Genomic DNA, 22,372 nt, shown 5'->3' on the forward strand with positions numbered 1-22,372 from the left:
CTTGCTCTCACATAGTTTAACTAGTCTCAGAGCTGTGGACAGACTTTGGTCAGAGCAATTGTTGTAAAACCACTACCAGCAGTAGATCCTATTTTCTCAACATTGGCTGAAACGGGTTCAAACCAGTTCTTGTTAAAGCAGAACAGAAACCGATGTTTTAGCAGCTGAGCTTTAACCAGATCCCTATCATTAATTAATAAATAAATAAATAAATAAAAAGTGTAAAAATGTCTTTTTTGTTCCAGATGTTCTCTTCCAGATCTCAGTGACATGGTGTCTTCAGAGCAAGAAAACAACAAAGCTGCCATTTAAGATGACGTCTAGTAGAAATCATCTGACAGCTGCTACATTGCTGGTAAAGTTGTTTATTGTAGATCATCACAGGAAGCTGTGTGTCACTTTTCTTCTTTTTTTAAAAGTATATTTCTGGGGCTTTTTTGCCTTTAATGTACAGGCCAGTTGAGAGAGAGAGACAGGAAATGGGAGGCAGGGGGGGGGGGTGACACACAGGATAGGGCCGCTTGACCGGGGATTCGAGCCAGGGTCGCCTGCAGTGAGGACTGTAGCCTCAACACATGGGGCGGATGCTCTACCAACTGAGCTAAACACCACCCTAACCTTATTCTTTTCTGACTCTCTGTTTTTCTGTCACTCACATTCAGTCCTTTCATGATCCTGAAAAACACCGTGAGCTCCTCAGTGTTTATGGTAGAGTGTGTATCATGCAGGCTCCTAACCACAGCCTGGTTTTAATGTGGCCTGTTGGTCATAGCAGAAAGTCACGTCCTCTGTCTCTGCCTAACCTTCTCTTGCTGTGACAATAATAAAGGCACAAAGCCAGGACTGACATCAGCTGAACTATCTGAACATCTGTGCTTATGCACTGTGAGATTTCAGGGTGCAGCTACAGTTCAGCTTCATATTCTCTCTCTACACTTACCGGTCAGGTTTTAATTCACCACCAGCACCTGTTAATTATAAACCAAGTTTAAAGTTTAAATGATAAGAGGAACTCCCACACAGCAGAAATATAATGGTGGACAATAATAATATGGAATGATTAAATGCAGTGAACAACTCATTTCCTTTTGTTGTTTCATAACATCAGTAAGTGTCAGTGCAGAGGTTTCTGAGGAACAGTCCCAACAGTAGGCTACATGCTACTTTGTTGTCAAAGTGCTTTATGCAAATGAATACTGGGTTTTAAAGGGTAAAAAAAAAGTATCCCTGTGATATATCTTTATTTTTGTAGTGGGTAACAAACATTTAACAAACGATAAATGGACATGAATTAATTCTCAGGAAGTTAAAATTTTTTGACAATGACTATTTCTCTTTAGAAATATCTTGATGTCAGAGAATAGTAACAGCTCTTACCAGATCTTACGTGTGCAGCAACTTAAACATTTCTTGTTTGAAATAAATGAATCCATATGATTATATTTGTTACAACTTTCTTATGTAGGTTTTATAGTAGACAGAAGTCAACGGGGTTTTGTCTATAGCGGATTAAACTGTGTTTTTTCTTTGCATGTAAAGCAGAGTTGTGAGATCTAATCACAACAAGGCTTGTGTCAAAATTCACTGACACAAAATACTTTGTTGTTCTTCACAGATACTTATGATGAGAGTCTTCAGAGGAAACACACTCACATGTCATCCAGCAGAGTATCAGATAGGAAATGAATGTTGTCCCATGTGTCCAGCTGGTAAGATCCAACTGAATGACATATTTTACTGCCATGTCAAAGATAGAAAAGATGTAAAAGATCTGTGAAAAGTGTGATTTTTTTTATTTATTGGCTTCAACAGATGGCAGCATGAAGAATGACATTTTTCCTTTTTACAATTTTTTCACACAGTAGTAATGTATTAGTTAATTGTTGGTTTTCTTCTCAACAGGAAGTAGAGTTAAAACAGATTGCACAGAGTTCAGAAGTACTTCTTGTCTGCCCTGTATTGATGGAACATTTGTGAGTCAACCAACTGGACTTAAAATTTGTTTTTCTTGCACAAGCTGCAATCCAGGTAAGTTTCTGTTAATATCTTTTCACTGTTTGTAAGGTTTGATAAGGATTAATTCATGGAGAAATAGTCTTGTGAAAAAAGTGTGTACTGCAAGACCAGTCAAAACAGAGTCATGAGACATTCACATGATGACGGCTTTTTATGAAAACACATGTTTTTTTTCTGTATGTAACCACATGTAACCTCTGTGTGTTGACAGGTTCTGGTCTGAGAACAAAGAGTTCATGTACAGTTATATCTGATACAGTTTGTGAACCACTGGAAGGACACTTCTGTTTAGACCCTAAAGGGAACAGCTGTCTGGTAGCAAGGAAACACAAAACATGTATTCCAGGAGAATTCATCAGTGAAAAAGGTTGGTTCCCTTCTTCTGACTTTAAGATTGCACTGTAGGTTATAAGGTCCTATATTTATAGTTATAAGAAGTAAAAACCATCTCAAATAGTTTTACAGTCTTCCCTCTCAGGCCTCTTCCTGAAGATCCACTAACAACAATTTGATGAGCCAAGTTTGTGATTCAGTTTTATGATTGGCTCACTGTTTTTCTAGTTACTCATTGTTGTGGCTGTCTTTCAACAAACTTCCGCCGCTGAGGAACTTAAAGTGGAGGTGAAGCAGCCAGCCAGATACACATAGTTAATTAAACTGTTTTCCACTGTACCTAAAAATGGTCAAACTAACACATGAAACGTAACCATTAATGAACATTTTAAAATTTAGTTTGCATTAGTTCTTTAGCTAGTGCGCAGCCATCTTGTCGTTCGACAGTCCGTGACGTCACAGGGTTGGTTTCCTGCGCTGGCTGACAGCCACAGACAGTGAAAGTGAAGGACATAGCTACAGACAGAGACGGTAAAACATGAAACTGTGGAGGCACTGGATTAGAAGAGACACAGAGGAGACCACTACTGTGTTGCTCCTTCGTGTGACAACTAGTTTTACAGTGTTAAAAACTAGAAAAAAAACTCTGTTTTCATTAACTGCCGCTAATAAGGAGCCGCCGCAGCAGTGGAGCTGTCAACAAGACTCCTCTGCTGATCTCGGTGTGATCATTTCTTACAGCACGTTTACATCCACAGGAAAATTCTGATCAAGCCTGAAAGTTGATCATTCACCGGATCAACCGACAACAACCTGACGTTACTCCGACAGTTTTCAGTTTCACTGCCTTAGCCCGTCCTCCCCCGACCCCGGCCCACGTTCACACCGTGATAAGTTCAGTCACCGCAGGGAGACAGGCTGGACCCTCCGTCACACACCGAGGGATCATTCACAACCTCACACACACACACACACAGCAGCGATCTGATGGCATCTGATGACATCGGTATCAACTGTAATAGCGCCCATCACCAATAAATAGGAAGGGAAATGACTTTAAAATCTCTGATCTCAGTCCTCCACACACCCACCCAACAGTTTAATAATCCACCAATTATTATTATTACTCCCGTTTACATCGCGTTCCTCGCTGCCAGCGTGTTTCATTCATTTACATTGTGTGAAAAAAAAAAAAAGAAAAGTTTTAGCTAACGTTAGCTTTAGCATCAGCTCCTGACAGGAGAGGCTGACAGAGACAGTGAAGCCTCTCCGCTGCCGGTACCGAGTCCAGACCACGGTCCAGAGGTCCAGACAGTCCGTGACACACCGCGTCCGAGCCACGCGGACCGTGTCCGTGTGGAAGTAACGTTGCACCGGGAGTAAACAACGCGGTGGAACCCGACAACACAGATCCGGTTGATCAGAAACACTGCTGCCGCCGCTATAAAAACTTTTTTTTTTCTTTTCACACAATGTAAATGAATGAAACACGCCGGCAGCGAGGAACGCGATGTAAACGGGAGTAATAATAATAATCGGTGGATTATTAAACTGTTGGAGCTGGATGACTGCTGCTGCTGACTGTTTTGGACACCTGGAGTAAAGGTAAGAAATATTTATTGTTTGAATAGTCTTCTGCTGAGGGCTGGGTGTGTGGAGGAAGAGATCAGAGATTTTGAAGTAATTTTCCCTTCTTATTTATTGGTGATGGGCGCTGCTGTGTGTGTGTGTGTGTGAGGTTGTGAATGATCCCTCGGTGTGTGACGGAGGGTCCAGCCTGTCTCCCTGCGGTGACTGAACTTATCACGGTGTGAACGTGGGCCGGGGTCGGGGGAGGACGGGCTAAGGCAGTGAAACTGAAAACTGTCGGAGTAACGTCAGGTTGTTGTCGGTTGATCCGGTGAATGATCAACTTTCAGGCTTGATCAGAATTTTCCTGTGGATGTAAACGTGCTGTAAGAAATGATCACACCGAGATCAGCAGAGGAGTCTTGTTGACAGCTCCACCGCTCCTTATTAGCGGCAGTTAATGAAAACAGAGTTTTTTTTCTAGTTTTTAACACTGTAAAACTAGTTGTCACACGAAGGAGCAACACAGTAGTGGTCTCCTCTGTGTCTCTTCTAATCCAGTGCCTCCACAGTTTCATGTTTTACCGTCTCTGTCTGTAGCTATGTCCTTCACTTTCACTGTCTGTGGCTGTCAGCCAGCGCAGGAAACCAACCCCGTGACGTCACGGACTGTCGAACGACAAGATGGCTGCGCACTAGCTAAAAAATGCAATTTTCAACTCCCATTTTCTCCTAAATGCTTGTGTTTCATGTGTTAGTTTGCCTAATTTTAAGCACACTGGAAATCCATTTAATGAATTATGTTAAATTGGCTGGCTGCTTCACCTCCACTTTAAAGCTCCTTTGTGACGCGTCCAAAAACTCCATGGGTCCACGATCAGTTTAAAGTGTTTATTGTGACAAAAATCAAAAAGAGCCAACAAGCAGTTATATCAAAAGGGAAAATAATACATGCCCTTTCAATAAATAATAATAATGATACTGGTGAGATGATAAAGAGAAAATGATGGTGAATTGACGGTCAACAAAAAATATATGAGCTTAGTTCTCTCTCTCTCTTTGTGTTCGAAACTCCCGCCACCACACACACACACACACACACACACACACACACACACACACACACACACACACACACACTAAGTAAAGAAAATAACCACACACCCTCAATGTGTGAATGCAAATGACATCATCAACGCAATGACGTCAAACCTAAAGCAAAATGGCAGGCAAAAATATATTTTAGCTTCTACACTCATGACCAAACTAATGACAGGTAACAGGATATAGTCTACTCCTGTAGCTTGGTAAAACTCACCTATACACATGATCAGTCAGTGCTGAAATGAGCAGAGCTGATGCTGGCTGGATTTTTTTGTATAGTAGAGCTATATGCTATACACTGAAGCTTTGGATCTGGTCAGGTGTAAACTACTGCAAGATTCAGTCTGCACATAAAACCAAAAAACACACATAAAACAATAACAGCTGATTTTCAGTCCACATGGAACTCATAAAATATTAAACATGAGAAGTCCTCAAAACTGCTGAAAAGTGTCACTGTATTAAACTCTTTCATGGGCAGAACAAAGCAGAGTTCTTTATTGAGATGAAAGGTTAACACTCAAGACATCTTCCAGGGTTCTACTGCTCTTTTCATTTCATTTAACCTTCATTAAAGTCCTGAAGAATCACTGGTCTCAAGGACGTTACTGGGGGCAAAGCTGAAGGCAGTGAATGTCTCGTTGTGACATCACAAAGTTAACAAAGTCCTCACTTCTCATTTTAAGGCTCAGTTTCCAAATACACGCTGTGTGCACTTCTCTGTGAATCGAGCACTTTAAAGCTTTAAAGTATTAATATAGAACCAAGAGCTGCTTTAAAATAAAATAAAAAGACATGTAAGTTGCAATTGATACAATATGAGATTCTACTTGGCCAAAGGGACATCCCCTTGGCCAAGTAGCCAGGGCGCATGATCAATTGGAGGCATAGTGACAGGACCCTCAACTGTCATATTAGTGCATGGTGATTTGGGTACCTGGGTGTTTCCTTATCCCAGTGCTGGGGCTCACAGGCACACATAAACACTGAGCGCGTCTTTTTTCCTTTTTGGGGTCAAACGGATCATGTGCATAAACTGCAAAACAAGCAAATACTTCATATTAATGACATATAATGTTCACTATGTTTCTAGCCTGTCTAGCCTCTACCTGGTCTTTTTACTAAACTTAACCAACTCCTTTCTTCATTGCCTAAGCCCAACCAAAGCATCTCCCTCAGTCAGCTGTCAGCACGAGCGGCGGCTGCAGCAGCCTCGCGCCCCTGTGAGCTCAAGCCGCCTTCAGCCGCGCTCGAGTGGAGCAGGGGGGGAGAAAAAAAGTGTATTTCTATTACTGTGTGGGAGATCTCCAACAACGAAGTTGGGGAGAAAGCAAGTGGGACAGATCTGCCCAGTCCCTGAGTGCGCACGTTTCACAGACAAGCCGCAACACAGAGTGTAAACAACGTCACGCGGTTCAGCACCTTGGACATTGGACAGCTGCGGGGGGGAGGGTGTCGGAACAGCGGTGTTTCGAAGTGGGAGTGTGTCGGAATGGAGAGCCGTCCCCTTACATATCATGCTGGAGCTTTACACTGCTGACATGCCCTGTGATTTTCAGCTTAAATATGCAAGGAGGCTGACCTGATAGAAGTCATTGGTCCTGACATGTGTTTCTCCTCTACAAAAACACATACTACATCTCGGAGGCGACGTCTTTCCTTTTTTTCAACTTTATTGAAAGTTGCAACAACAACAAACAATTCAGTCATTCCAGCTCACGTTTCCGTATAATAGGCAATGTCTTTTCACGCACGAGCTTCCTACTTTTCAAACAAGGCAGAGCTCAGTGGGAAACACGGGTCCACGGACCACTAGGGGACCCGTTGTTGAGAACCACTGCCATATTTGATATGTTCCACCTTGGCATTTACATTGGCTCTCTGCTGAGAAATGGTGTGAAAATTGAACGAGTTTCTGTTTTCAACATGTCCCCAGTAAAATTTTGTTAAGCATATCATTAAGTGATAGGAAAATAAACTGTGAAACTGTCCATGTGTCTAATCTGTGGTCACACACTGAAATGTTTCATTTTGCTGTACCCGTCTTGTCTTTCCATGTTTGAGGTCACTGAAAACATTTGATTGTTCTGTCCTGACAGTAGTGAAAATGAAACAAGGTGCATTTCAGTTTTTGATATTGCTGCTATCTGCCTGCTGGTGGACGGACCAATGAGCAGACAGAACACACTGCTGTAATAGAAACTGACTAACGTGTCTAAGCATGTGAGAGCAGCACGTAGCAGTCCTTCATATTCTTCAATTCAAGAAAACAAGCAGGAAGACGCTCACGGATGGGGGGAAAAAAGCAGAAAATCCAAATGCAGGAAACAGAGTAAAACACGGCTCAGGACAGATTCAAGAAGAGGACAGTGATGGACTGGCAGAGACTTCTATACACAAGAAAGGCAGGGAGGGTTAGGCTCAGGTGGAACATTTTAGGATGGAGCAGAAACAGAGAATGACAGGAAGTAAACCACAAATAGAAACAGTGAACCCACATTAACAGCTATGCTGCCCAAAGGACAAAGGTTTAAAGTTACGGTTTAAAAAGAGGGAAAATTGGCATAATTAACTTAAACATGTTGATAATATCAGTGTTGTGTACAGTAAACACTAGTTGGTTTGTTCATGAAGTTGATGAAACTTTGTCCTTTACACTGAATTAAATCTTATGAGAAAAAAGCTGCAGCTGAACATCTCATCAAATATTGAAGAATGAACGGGCACTTTGGAAACTGAAACACAAATGTTCAATTGAATGTTTAAATTTAAATTATGAAATGTGATGATGTTATATAAACACTGATTCTGTCATGATACATATTAACTAGTTTCAACATGTGTGTTATTTGTGTTTGTACAGGAACAGCCTTCTCAAACACTGAGTGCTCTGACTGCAGTGAGGGAACATTTTCTAACGGGACATTTACATCTTGTCGACCACACACACAGTAAGTGACACTTCACATCACACTCAGACACAAGGTTTCTAACAGCTGCAGTGAATGTGTAGTTTACCTGTAAAAATGTCTCTGTCATTCCAGATGTGAATCAGGAAGTCAGCTGGTAAAAGCAGGAACTGCTAAGAGTGATGCTGAATGTGGAGAAGAGAAGAAGAGTTCAGATGGGACAGGGATTGTGATCGGCAGTGTAGCTGGGCTGCTTTTTTTATTGATCGTCATTGCTGTACCGGTTTACCGTTTCAGGAAAAAACTATATCCATTCGGTAAGATCTGTGTGCAGTCAAAGAAAGTGTTATGGTTTAATAGATTAGTCTGCTAAGTCATGATATTAAGATGTTTTTCATTGTTTTTGTTTTTAGGCAAAAACAGAAATCCTCCAGAGGTTTTGTTTGTGGGCAGAGATCCTCCAGAGGTATGTTTGTTACTGTCTTTTACAAGCTGAATGGACTATAGGTCAGTAGCTGATAATACTTGGTTTATCTCTAATTCAATTATTTCATCTGTTTATTATTATTTCACCAAAAAGGTAAACAGACCCGATGGACCAGAAACAGAGATGTTGTCACAACCAACAACAGAATCAGGTAAATCGGCCTGATAATTTTCCTTGTGTTCTCTGTCACTGACTGAGCTGACGTCACTGTGTGAATCTGAACAACTGAACCAGACGTTTCTGCTTTAACTGAACATGTTTCTCTCCACAGTATAAAAGACGACATGGAGACAAATTCAATCGCATTGTCTGTTCAGTGTCTGTTCACTGCAGAGTAAATGTGTTCCAGGATCCAGTTATAATCCAGTAGGATACTGGCACATTGTCTTTGCAAGGGACAGAATAACCACTGCGTCTAGAGCTGCAGATCTATCCGGATCAACCTGTACTACTAATGTAGTTTAATATTACAGTAGGCCTTAGTGATGAAATTAAAATGTCAGATTTTGTTCACACCCAATTAAATTGGAGATTTTAATTGTTTTTCTCCTTCTAAATTAAAATAATAAAGAAATGACTCAAACCCAGGTATGCTGCTGTTAGCTGCCTGTTACCGAATATTCATGTGCTGTAGCGAATCATGTCACTGAGACACATCTCTCACACTGAGCTGCTATGCTGCCTGTGTTTGAGATGTTGACATAAATCAGTTGTGTAGCTGCATGTAGCAATAGACAGTAACACACATTTAATGTCATTGTGTTTATTTGTAATAAGTCAACAAGGGTTTTAAACTACAGGATCCCAAGAGAAGCAGCAGAAAAGGAGGAGAGATCGTCCAAAAACAAAAATACGATTGAATCAATTAAATATTGATCTATTGCTCAGCCCTATTTATTATAATGTGTCACTGCGTGTTAGACAGGTAAACACCCTGTGACTCAGGTTTGGACCAGATTGATGTCAGTGCATCTTGTGACTGAGCAGTGAACATGATCCAGACACACACAGAGGGACAGGAAACGTCTCAGAGGGTTTTGTATCAGTCTCTCTACACAACAGCATCTCTGTGATTACCTCTGATGGACAGTCTGACTGTGACAAACACATCCACTGGAAATGTGTTTGTGTGTGAGAGGAACAGAGAGAGAAGCAGTGAGAGGCCGACTGGGTCAGTGTCCAGCTCTGAAATAAAACCTCACTTATGCCCTTGACAGAGAGCTCATTGCATCACAAACTGGATGTTGTCATATTGAAGGACAAACAGCTGGAACAGAGGACAGTGTCCTTTACTGCAGCAGGATCATGGGACAAATGACTGAAAGCATCAACCAGTTTGGAATCGTTGCTTCAGCTCCTGTTCTGGGTTTGGACTTGATTATACAGTTTCTTATTTTCTGCATTCTTTAATTTTAATTTTGGACATAATAAATATTCAGTTTATTTACTCACTGGAGTTCAAAAGAGATCAACTGTGTGGAGAAGACTGACCTTTTCACTCAGGAATCCTGATGGATCATCATGGAGATGGTCTTGTATAATGGACTATGGACCAAATTCAGAAGACAAAACAGGTGGATCAGTCCAATGTCCTCATCAAGGATTGGTGAACACATTTCTCTTTTCAGTGCTCTGGAATGACTTATGGGTTTGGTTGTTGCTGCCGCCCACAGACACTTTTTACATTTTTCTGCTTCTCGTTTTTTTTTTTTTTACCAAAAGCGAACATTTACAGTGAGAAAAAAGTGAGTTCAACGTAGGTTTATAATAATGTATGGACCAAATGACAGTTTCCTTTTATTAGATTTTTTTTATGACTTGACGAGTTGTATACAGCCTCCTGCTATTTTCTCAAAATTACCGTGGCGTGTGAATTGTTGTTAAATACAATTTTAACTTTTTTATAGGCTAAGTGTGTAGTTTTTTTTTTTTTACTACACCGACTCCCTTGGGACGATCGGGCCAAAACAGATGGACCTCTGCCGCGGCGCCGCCCCTACAGCCTGTTCTGGTCCACCGTGGCTGGACCACCGTCATCCACTGGTCTCTGCCTCCTCCTGCACTATCTACATGTATAGCAGCTACAGTCATATTGTTTACGTTGTATGTGAAATTTGGTGCGCGCTCGTGTCCTTTCTGTTTGCCCCGGCGCGCATTTGTAAAAAAAAAAAAAAAAAAAAAAAGGAGAGAGAGAGAGAAGAAGCGCGGCGAAACATTGTGGAAACATTGTAATAACTCCTGTGAGCACAGCTGGCCACAGTGGTCTCTGCAATACGACCGCTATGGCGGTCTGAGAAATAAATCATCAAATCATCTGTGTTTCATTTTGATATGTTAAAGCTTCAGAAGCCATCAAACATCAGAGAAGGTCCCGGATCCAATCGGTGAGGTACCGGATCTTGTTCCGGCAGAATCCGGCACAAATGAAGCACTGAAGTGGCTCCGTAGTATTTATTTACATTTCTTTTGTTTTCGACGAACGGCCCTAAAGTGATGGTAACATGTCAGAGTTGTTTGTCTCTGGTAAGCGTCTTTCCATGCTAGTTTTTATACGTCCTGGGGAAGCAGAGACCCTAAAGAGGCTTGGTTCTGGTTGAGGGCTGATAACTTTCGCAGCTTTCCGTGCAGTGTTTGATATTGTGTGTTTTCTGCAGGTTGTGTGTTTGTCTGTCCTCGCTCTGCCAGGACGATGCTGTCGAGACAAGGAGTATCTCACACGAGACGGAGAGTGCTGCCCGATGTGCCACGAAGGTAGGAGGGAGTCAAGTCTAAAACGAAAGTCTCCATTTTGAGTTAATGGCCTAGCCTCCATGTTAAGGCAACTGACTCACCACAGACACAGCTCTGATCTGCAACTGACTCACCACAGACACAGGTCTAGCTGTCGGAGGCAGATAAAGACCCACGGTTAAACACAAACCACGCCCCCACATTGCACAAACATAGGTAGCTACATTTCTATGTTCTTTGTAAACAATAATAATTAAAAAAAAAAAAAACGGTCTTTAACCTCATTAAATGTTTCGTGTCTGAGACATGTTCGGTTTGTTGCCTGACGGCTGTTTCCTGTTCGTTGATGTGCCTATTTGTTATGTCTGACTGTCACCGCTGCTGAGACGAATGGAAATGTACAGGCTGCTTCAGGTACCGTCGGAAATATGGGACTCAGTGTGACTAGCACAAACGACAACAGTCCTGTCAGGGGTATCTTTTTATTTTAAGACACCACGAAATAGCTAAATGTATTTTCCCAGCTTTAATCCCGTATCCACACGTTATCGTCAGAAAGTTATTACCTGACTTTATGCATCACAGTCTGACAAAAACCCACAGTGAGGCATCCTTTTATGGCCCACAGATGACCTGCCGGAGAGCATCAGGGCCGCAGAGTCTGTTGATGTTTTTAAAAGCATGCTCCAGACACACCTTTTAACTTGGCTTTTAATTGATTTTCTCTTATCCTTCTTTTAAAGTCCTTTAAATTAGTTATTTATAATTTTTTTCAGTTATAGAATTTATTTTACTCTGACTGTAGGTTGCTTTTAGGAACTTTTAGGATATAGCTTTAAAGGGATAGTTCACCCAAAATTCAAATTTCACTCATTATCTACTCACCCTCATGTCGACTAAGGGCTGGGAGAAGTTTCAGAGTCATCCGTGCCTTCTCAGAGTTACGGGGGGGTCCACGCAGCAGTATTTGTCCATATAATGGTTGTGAATGGTGCTCACTTTTCTTCGTCCAGACACACCAAAAAACATCCAAATACCTCCATACTGCTCGTATGTAATGTCCCTCTTGTATTGAAGCCCCGACATGAGAAATTGTTCTGAAAAAAATTAAATAAGTCTATATTTTAAGCTTGTTTTGTAGCGGAAGCTCCGGGGCTGTCCCATTCCTCCACACTTGGCTCAGTGCGCTTGGTTACGCACACACTTTGGTGACGTTTTGCCGGTGGAACATATATTTACATATAGTGTGCAAGCATGGATTAAGTGGCCAAGCGTGTGGGGGGATATTTAAAAGCAATCGGGACACACTTGACAAGTGCAGCCTGTGCCATTGCGCACAGTAGCACAACTACGACACACACAGCAACAGTTTTAATAAACAGTGCTGCTGGATCACAGACTCATCTACTCCAAAAATGTCTCTATGCGCAAGATTCAGATCATAAACATGTAAGCCCAACTCTGTAAGTAAATAAAACAAACAAGAAAAACGAAAAAATAAAAACATGAACAGAGCATGATGAATATAAAATATGACATTAAAAAGTCATAATTATGAGATTATTATTATATTATTGAGATTAATTCAATCGCATTTCCTAAACGGGCTTGTGGCTGCCGGTGACGGCGGGCTTCACCGTGGTGCATTGTGGGATTTATACTTGGCCAAATACCGCTCGGATGCGGTCTTACCTTCAGTGTGGGTAAAGTGCAAATCAAGCGCGCTGCACTTTCGGTCGTTGGAGAAATGGGACACACTTGCACACTGACACTAAACCCATGAACGCGCACGAGTGTGCATATTGGGACAGGCCCTCCCAGTGTCTCAGTTCACTGCTCTTCCTGTGTCAGTGCAAATCTTGCGTGATTTGCACTGACCGGCGGAACAATTTCTCATGTTGGGGCTTCAATACAAGAGAGACATTACACACGAGCAGTATGGAGGTGACACTTGCTACACTGATATTTACACCAGGATCCATCAGCAACTTTGATAAATGAGGGCCTTGGTGAGAACAAATTTTCTTCTGTCAGTATAATTTTATGGGTAAACCTGCCTAAAGTGAGATGTTATTTTTTATATTTATATTTTTTAAGTATACTTTTTGGGCTTTTTATTGCTTTTAATTGATAGCACAGTCAAGAGAGAGACAGGAAATGGGGAATGACATGCAGGAAAGGGCTGCCTGATGCGGGATTTGAACTGGGGCCGTTTGCAGTGAGGACTGTAGCCTCAACATGGGGCGGCCGCGGCAGCTTTTAAAGTCAAATGTTTTGTTGCACATAGTCAGCAGGGTCGCAAGAGATGTGTGTAGAAAAAAAGACACAAATAATGGTTTAAGACTCGAAAAGAATTAAACACGAAGCTACCAGGAAGCCATTATCCTCCGGTGCCACCATATTCCAGAACTGAGTGTCCAGAGAAGTAAAAGGTTTTCAGTGCCCAGAGACATGGCCATGGCAAGGAGGGATGAAACATGACCACCACTGAACATGACTCATGAGATGAAACATCAAAACTGGGCCAGGAAATACCTGAAGATAGATTTTTCAAACATTTCATGGACAGTTGAAATGAGAGTTGATACAGTTGAGTACTTGGATGCATGTGATGGAGCATTGTCCTGCATAACAATCATGGTGTTGTAGAATGCAACGTTTTCCTGCCACTGATTGAGGAAAGCATCATCTAAAAACTGGCAGTAGGTTTGGGAGTTGATTTTAAGTCCATCTCCAAGCAGAGAAGGTCCAACTAGCTCATTTTTAATAATAGCAGCCAATACCAGAACCCCACCTCCACCTTGCTGGCTTCTGACTCCCAAGTGGAGCTCTGTGACCAGTAGTGATCCATCCATGGCCCATCCATCTGGTCTATCAAGAGTCATGCTCATTTCATCTGTCCATAAAATGTTTGAAAAATGTGTCTTCAGCTATTTCCTGGCCCAGTTTTGATGTTTCATCTTATGAGTCTTGTTCAGTGGTGGTCGTGTTTCATCCTTCCTTGCCCTTGCCATGTCTCTGAGCACTGAACACCTTCTACTCCTGGACACTCCAGGTTGGTTGAAGTTCAGGAATATAGTGGCACTGGAGGAGAATGGGTTCCTGGCAGCTTCACGTTTAATAAGCCATTATTTGCGTCTTTTTATTTCAACACATTTCTTGTGTTTCTGACTATGTGCAACAAAACATTTGACTTTTCAGTGATCACGCCCCAATAATTTAGCTACTTTTAGGAGTGCTGCGTCCATCTGTTGGCATTTTACAATTTTTGACTTTTCAGAGTCTGTTAACCCTTTGATGCACAACATGGGTCTAAATAGACCCGGGTGAGTTTTTTTGTGCTATATCTTTGCGAAAAATTTATTTCATCATATAGAATTCCAGGTATTCCTCAATTAACTTGTTTTTGATCATAATACATCCTTATTTTATTTTTTACTTTTTCACTTTTTTAATAAAAACACATTTTGTATCACTACCCCTCTAATGCGCAACATGGGTCTAAAATGACCCACATTCATTTCCAATGTGATTTCATGCTGAGTGATAGTTTCTTTGCTGTAACTTTTGAAATCTATCTATTTTATGATTGAATGTTCCAAGTATTATCTAATATCTTGTTTTTTATTAGTGGGGTCATTATTTCCATTTTTCATTTCTTACTTGTGAACAAAAATGAACAAAAATGTCTCAGTGAGTGGACCAGTTGAAAAAACAAGTATAGCAAGAATACTTTAATTTTAGCATTCCCTCACTATCTATACCAACAACAGACAATTGTTTCCTTGATTACAATAATGACTAGTCATTACTTGTCCTTTTTCCCCCATTAATAGCTCTGTTGACATATTCTACTGTGGTCAACAGCTAGCCATAGTTTATTCTATCTGAGTAGGCTATTTCAATGTTATATCTTTGAAATCACTGCACAGTATTTATCATTTTCTTAAGTAAATATTCTTTTTTAAGCACATATAATCATATTTACTTGTTTTACAATTATTCCAATTTACCTAAAGAAACATTTGATGACTCATTAAAGATAACTGTGCATAATTGATAAGGTTTTAGTTACCTTGAATAAGTAGCTACATTACTTGTCATAAAGGGAAATACCTTAATATTAGCAAGTTAGCTAACTGTTAACATGATGACATGTTCTAGCTGGTGACAACAATAGAATAATATTCTATTGTAGACACCAGCTAGAACATGTCAACAGCTACCTAGCTAGCTAGCTGTTGACATGTTCTACTGTAGTTAACTAATACAGTAGAATGTAGAAATGTCAACTGCTAGCTAGCTAACTGGTCCACTCTCTGAGACTTTTTGTCTATTTGTTCATAAAATAAGAAAGTAAAAATGGAAATAACACCCTGTACTAATTAAAAACAAGATATTCAAATGATACTTGGAGGATTCAATCATAAAATTTATTGATTTTAAAAGATACCACAAAAAGACACTCACCCAGCATGAATTCACATGGAAAATGAATGCGGGTCATTTTAGACCCATGTTGCGCATTAGAGGGGGTGTGCATATGTTGTGCATCAAAGGGTTAAATCTCTTTTTTGGCCCATTTTGTCTGAGGTAAAGAAGTTGCCTAAAAATTATCCACACCTTAATATATATATATTGATCACTTTGGCCACACCCTCCCTCAATACACAAATACTGTACACAGTGCACTAATGCACTATTGTGCATGCAGTGCACTGTTTATCTTGATTAATTTGGTTTTTGTAGTTAGGTACATTATAATTTCTTTAAACAAGCGACTTAAGTGCTGAACTTGTTTACAGTAAATCCATTGTCTCGTAGTTTGTCTTTTTTATTTTTCATTTACCACATTTACTTTATTTACTGTTGTTTTGTCATCAGACAACTCTTGTGAGTTTGCTGTCTTTTAAAAAAAAAAAAAAAAAAAAAGAGGGAAAGTTTGCCAGACCACGATGTTGACATTGTTATGATTTTAACAACACAGCAAGTATTCATCTCAACACAGCGTGACATCAATTATTAGACTGACAGTACGTGTGCAAATGATAACTAACAGTAGTGGAGTCAGGGCAGTCAGTGGCTGAGAGCCCCATAAAGGCCTGGGCCAGCTCTGCTCTCAAGTGCAGGATGAGTCATCAAACATCTGAAATCGTTTTACAGGAAGAGAAAATAAATGGTCTTCTATGTAAAAATACTCAGATACTAACTTTCCTGCATGAATTTAGCGAATATCAACAGATAAATGAACAAAGTTAATATTAAAGCTGGGAAAATCCTTTTTTTTTCATGGGGTCCTTAACTTTTAATTAATGCTCAGCAAATTTTATAACTCCAACACACAGAAGCAGTTCACAGCACAGTAGGCTAATGGCACAGATATAAAGAGTTAGTTATTTCAACATTGAATTTTGGTCAGGAACGTCTCCACCGTAACCCACACCGGAAAACAATTTCAACGCGATTGTTCCGGGTTGTAAAACGATGATCACGTAAATGGCAAATGATCAAGATGTGTGATTTTCACTATCGTCTTCAAATTCACACCTACATCTTGAAATCACACATTTGTTCGCCTCTTACCTCATTATGGGTCCGTGTTGCATGCAAACCCACTGCTGAGCATCGTCTGATGCATTGTCGTCATCATCACGTGTCGAGGTGTAATTTCCTGACAAGAGTGTTGCACCAAGCTAAGTTGAACACACCCATGTATACTTCAGTAAAGTTACCTAACTGAGTCATATAAGCAGTCTTTATCCCATTTCTTCTCTGCCCTTGTCAGCTGGTTCTCAATATTACATTGTGTTTTGTTTTTTGGGTTGTTGTATTTTTTAACAAATGTGTTTATTGATATTTCAAGCTGTATACTTAGAATTGTTCTTGTTACAAGCTTTACATTTTTTTTGTTCCATATTGTTTTGTTTTTGAATTAAATCAGAAATGTTTTTGTAGACATTATTGGAGAGTTTACAGAACGTTCACAGAGCTCTGTCTGTAAAAACAAGTGGGCCAATCTAACATCTTCTTGCTGGACATGTTCAGCAGTTTTAGTTTCTAGTTGATGAAAGAAGATGAAACTTTCTCACAATTGATTTTTTTTTAAAAGTATTTTTGGGGGGCTTTTAGCCTTTAATTGAAAGCACAGTTGAGAGAGACAGGAAATGGGGAGACAGAGAGAGGGGGAATGACATGCAGCAAAGGGCCACCGGGGGATTCGAACCAAGGCCGGTGTAGTTGAGGTCACAGTTCAGATGTCCGAGTCAACATTGTGATTCCTCTCTGTAAACTTAAACTTAAAATTTCAGCAAATATTCAAATAATCCAACACTTCACTAAAAGAAAACATTAAAAATTGAAAACATATCTCGACTCAGATCAGATTTATCTTGTGTCATGTTTATAATATTTTACATAAAGTAACCCACATAGTACTTTTTCTGAATAACAGTGTACTAATTTATTTGTACAAAAACATAATGGAGCAACATGGATCTGGATAGTGAAGGAAGTATTACAGCTATATGTACCCTTCATTTTTTTCATGCCTCTTCTCTCCTCTGCCTCTCCAGGGTACGTGGTGCCTTTTCTCCCTGTCTCCCCCTGCTGTTCTGGCTCTGACATCTCCTCCTCCTCCTCCTCCTCCTCCTCCTCCTCCTCTGGCTCAGGGGAAACCACCATAGCCCCACTGGAGCTCTCAGCCTCTGCAGATGAAGTGAGGAGGGTAGGATCAATGGATGTGCTCCCCACTCAGCACGTTATCTGCAGGGGTTACAGCACCAGGAGACTGTGGTTGCTTCCCTTGTGTCAGTCCTCACCCCAGATTTGCTAAACTGACACAGCACAACAAATAACAACAGGCACCTAGTCTTTATAACATAACACAACTAAGTTTAAAAGTGTCACTTATATAAATGAAAATGTCATGCTACACCACCGTATGCTGCACTACTTAGTTTGTACAAATTTTTACCACTGAACTGAAACTCAAGTTTAGCCTTTATGTTGGTTAAAATCAGTTTTTAGTAACTGTGAGAAGAAAATACCACTTCCTGCTTCCATGCTGTGCAACATCGCAACAGCAAGAGAAGAGGCCAACCTCCTCCTTGACTTCATTAATCCCTAAAGCAGGAAGACAAAATGCCACAGTAAACCCTGAGTTCAGCCATAAGTTAGTTGGCCAACCCACTGAACTCTGTGATCCTGATGTGATACTAACATGAATGTTGTGTTGTCTTTGGCAGGCACAGTCGTCCGAAGAGACTGTACACCACTTTTGGGCACAGGCTGCAGCCGCTGTGACAGTGGGACTTTTATGAATCGACCCAATGGCTTGAATAAGTGTTTCCCCTGCAGCATATGTGTCCCAGGTGCAGTCAGATTCCAACAGACTCACATATGTAACTAATTAAAAGTATGTTCTGTTTATATTGGATATATCAATTGCTGACTTAAATCATTTTCACAGAATGGCCCTTAAGTGACCCCCAAGTTGTCTATAAGTAGATTAATTAGAATATATCATACATTTGTTTTCAAAACCAAGCATTAAAACAAAGACTTAATTCATAATAAAAAAAGGCATAAAAAGTTCAATACAATATGAAACCTTTAAACCTAAATCTAAAGAAACCACTGACATCATGAATACAACAGATAAGTGTTGAGTTTTACTCGTAATGTAGGCGGTCAGAGTTGATGACATCCAGACAGTGTTCATGTGTTTCTGATAATAAAGTGACTACATCTGCAGCGTGTGACATATTCTCATACCAGCTCACCACAGTGGAAGTGGTAAACCCTTTTGGTTTTGGTTTCATTTTAATGTTTAAGTGGCCTTTGTTCTTAAAGCATTTGACTTTAATAAACAATTCCCCATTGAATAATAATAATGCATTTTCCTTTGGGGATTAATGAAGTAATTCTTATTCTTATTCTTATTGCCAGAATCCCTCTGTGTAAACACAACCAAAACACTCATTTATGCCTTTGTCAGGTGAACTCATCAACACTAAACTGAGGACAGACAGACACAGGGTAAACCTGAACTGAAGTCACTTGTAACTTGCACAGTAATGTAATGTTATCTGTATTGTTGAGACATTGATTCCTTAGAACAGATGTCTCCCATGGTAGACAAGTAAAGTAAGTTAGTAGCATTGACCTAATGCTGATGATGTTTATGGTTTCTCCAGCTCATGGTCTCTTTGCCCAGCAGAGCTGCACAGCAACAGCCAACACCGTTTGTGAGGTTTTAAGTGGGTATTACTGCAGAAGTCTGGCCAAGAACACAGGATGCAGTATGGCAGAGAAACACTCAGGTTGTGCACCTGGTCAGAGGGTAAAGGAACCTGGTAAGAAAACCTGAATGCTGCTCTGATGCATTTGACTGCGTGTTGAGTTTTTGTGTAACAAACCTCTGTTTTGTATCTTTCTCTAAGGAACCAGTAGGACTGATACAGTGTGTGAAGACTGTCGGCCAGGTTACTTTTCACAGGATGGTGTGAGCTGCCTGGCATGGACAGTGTAGGTCATTATTTGACCCATAATCACAATCTGTTTCACATAGTATCAACATATCAGTTTAGATATCTCTACTACTGTAAACTAATTAGTTTTACTTAGACTTTGTTAGTCTTCAGTCTCACCTGTTTGAAAGTGTCTGAGTGAAGCATGAGTCTATCAGCTGAGATGCTCTGTGAGTTAGAAAATGACATTATCTCATAATACAATACAATACAATACTTTTTTTTTTCTTAAAAATGATCACGGCCATCACAGACAACTAAAGCAGTCTTTCATTTCTCTTGTCCAACAGTTGCTCAGACTCCAAAGTGAAGGTCAAAGAAGGAAGCCGGAGTGAGGATGTTGTCTGCAGTGGTGCAGAGAGAAATCAGTCCTTTTTGTTTGCAGTTCTTCTGTTTTATTTGTCAGAAACACAGCTCATGAGAGTATGGTGATTTCTTTGTAACCATACTTATTTTTCAGTCTGCCAGTACATCAGCCGCACTTAAACTTAGGTTGGTTTGGTTTGGTAGGAGATCCCCATTAGCTTTTGCGAGGCAGCAGCTATTCTTCCTGGGGTCTTTTCATTTTCATAAATTAAACGAAACATACTTACTACATAAAAACAAAAATACATACAGAAGACACATACTTAATACATACACATACAAATAAAACATCCAAGACGAACACCATACATAAACATTACCAGCTCCTACATTGAATCATTACACAACATTTACTATGTATCCTGACATGCAAGGATGACCTAATTTACAGATTTACACCAATTAATGGTCAAAATTATGATCCAAATAATCTCTTCATTTCCATTTTAAAACTAACCATAGTTAAAGCTAAGAGCAGCTAGCATAGCATAGGTACACATAGGTACAGTATACCATATGCTAACAGAATATAAAAACACTAAATGAACTGTCTTTAATCAGGAGAAGTGTAGCAAATATTAACATCTTCCCTCAACCTCTGCTTCACAAGGCCACAGGGCTGAAGCCTGTAGGGGGCGGGGCCAGAAGGATGTGATGTCAACATGCTGAATGTGATGGGACACAGCCATGGTGTGGAGAAGACATTTACTTACCTAGTACAGAAGAAAAACTTGAACATGAAGACCCGCCTCTTTAACCTGGCCTTTAACTAATATCTCACTACTGATGTTGTATTGTCTTTTACTGATTTTTTTTTAAAATTATTATTTAAAAAGGACAGTGTGCAGTGACATTAATTATTGAGACAATAAAAAGATGGCTGCACCAGATTTAGCGGAGCCGCTAATTTCCATCTGTAGTCCTGTAGCGACAAACATGGCAATAACAATTTGACAGACAAACGGTTGCGACAAACATGGCAATTAGTAGCTAATCCTACATAAGTACATAACAACATGACAGTTTAAAAGCCTACCTGAAGTGCGCTAAGATGTTTCTAAAGGAGTAGGCCTTTCGAGTGCAATAAATAAGTAATCAAATACATGAGTTTTACATAAAGTGCGGAGTATTCAAGTACATGTCTAACTGTCATTCTTACTTTACTGATTTTGCATCTACCATTTTTTATTGTAATATTTTACAGTTCAGTTAATATCTCCAGTGTTTCCTCAGTGGGAGCCCTCTGCACGGGGGCTGCGATTGGCCCTGGCTACACATTCCTCCAGGTTTGTCCTACTGTGTGTATGTGTGTGCATGTGGGCAGGGGTGTGTGCATGGTAGTGTGCCTATGGCAATTCTGCATTTCTTTTAACAACATAAAGCTCTTTGTGCTGCAAACCTGTATGAAAAATGTTTTATAAATAAAGACTGATTTGATTTGAAATGGTCATTGGGTCAGCTGCTGTCCGCAGTGCATGCAATTTAAATGAACAAATTCACTTAGTAACCTAATAGGTATATGGTCAGGGGTACTCAAGAGTTTCCCCCTCTGTAGGGTAATGCAATAGCCTACTAGCACATTTTTACTAAATAAAGATGAATTTAAATCATATTTGTGGTTGTTCATTCACCGGAGCCTATAGTTTACTACTACTACTGATCTTTGCTGATATACCAGCAGGTGGCGCTTAAAAACCGCATGATGGTTTCTGGCCTCAACCACCACATGAATGAAATATAGGTATTCTCTTTGCCTGTGTTTGACTTATCTCTCATGGGACTTTTGTCTCACTCGTGATTTATGGCACACGTGAAGACTTAACTCATTAAAACTGTGTTGAATTAAAATTGGTATAAAAACACCGAAGTGAATTCAGGTAGCTAATATGGGACAGTTTTTGGTAGATGCTCCGGTAGAACTATTAACTCGCTCCAATGATGTTTCATTGAATCATTTTAGGTCTTATCAACATTTTATGTTTTAATTAAACGGGAATACTTTTTTTTTTTTAGAAGCTACAAACCTTCAAACATTTAACATGACACCCTTTCGTTTGGGCACCATGTTCAGGTAATGTGGGACAGTTTGTTTGGTAAAGTGGGACAGTCTTAGATTTAAAAAACATTAAACAGCGTGAGAGAAAGTTGTACAGATCTCAATGGCACAGTTCTTAAGTAGGCACTCTCCCAGATGATAGCATTCACTTTTGGGCTACAGTTGGCATGCGACTGGCACATGAGCTTTTTCTGCGACACCAACAAGTTTCAGGCATTTCAGGTCCCGAGACACACACGACCGCGCGAGTGCACGCGCACACAGAGGCGGCGCC

The 22,372-nt window shown here is 40.3% G+C and overlaps 2 protein-coding genes across 3 annotated transcripts in view; both read left to right on the forward strand.

Moving 5' to 3' along the window:
* Positions 1 to 245: 245 nt before the first annotated feature.
* LOC146960626 (tumor necrosis factor receptor superfamily member 14-like) overlaps positions 246 to 22,372 on the forward strand; it is a 51,855-nt gene continuing 29,728 nt past the window's right edge. The window contains exons 1-6 of one of the 2 annotated variants that reach the window (XM_085772212.1): positions 246 to 355; positions 1,616 to 1,709; positions 1,903 to 2,028; positions 2,228 to 2,383; positions 7,886 to 7,973; positions 8,067 to 8,362. In XM_085772212.1, the coding sequence (XP_085628338.1) occupies positions 314 to 355; positions 1,616 to 1,709; positions 1,903 to 2,028; positions 2,228 to 2,383; positions 7,886 to 7,973; positions 8,067 to 8,304 (744 nt within the window). In that variant the 5' untranslated portion in view covers positions 246 to 313 and the 3' untranslated portion in view covers positions 8,305 to 8,362. Of the gene's footprint in view, positions 356 to 1,615; positions 1,710 to 1,902; positions 2,029 to 2,227; positions 2,384 to 7,885; positions 7,974 to 8,066; positions 8,363 to 22,372 lie in introns of those variants that run through there. The other variant, XM_085772213.1, reaches the window with a different exon arrangement.
* LOC146960627 (tumor necrosis factor receptor superfamily member 14-like) lies at positions 10,861 to 20,714 on the forward strand. Its single transcript, XM_085772209.1, has 7 exons — positions 10,861 to 10,941; positions 11,073 to 11,169; positions 18,393 to 18,518; positions 19,344 to 19,502; positions 19,590 to 19,674; positions 19,967 to 20,168; positions 20,516 to 20,714. Exons 1-6 carry the CDS (start codon positions 10,912 to 10,914, stop codon positions 20,106 to 20,108), a joined length of 639 nt encoding a protein of 212 aa, XP_085628335.1. The 5' UTR covers positions 10,861 to 10,911; the 3' UTR covers positions 20,109 to 20,168; positions 20,516 to 20,714.

Source organism: Trachurus japonicus, unplaced genomic scaffold (assembly GCF_045865225.1).
Source record: "Trachurus japonicus isolate A0001 unplaced genomic scaffold, Traja_1.0 AP030164.1".
Classification (NCBI taxonomy): domain Eukaryota; kingdom Metazoa; phylum Chordata; class Actinopteri; order Carangiformes; family Carangidae; genus Trachurus; species Trachurus japonicus.

Bases quoted from the DNA above. Each gene is read 5' to 3' on its own strand.
- LOC146960627 (XM_085772209.1), top strand. From the start codon at position 10,912: ATGGTAACATGTCAGAGTTGTTTGTCTCTG. The intron at 11,170-18,392 runs GTAGGAGGGAGT...TGTCTTTGGCAG, and splicing joins CTGCCCGATGTGCCACGAAG to GCACAGTCGTCCGAAGAGAC. The intron at 19,675-19,966 runs GTAGGTCATTAT...CTTGTCCAACAG, and splicing joins AGCTGCCTGGCATGGACAGT to TTGCTCAGACTCCAAAGTGA.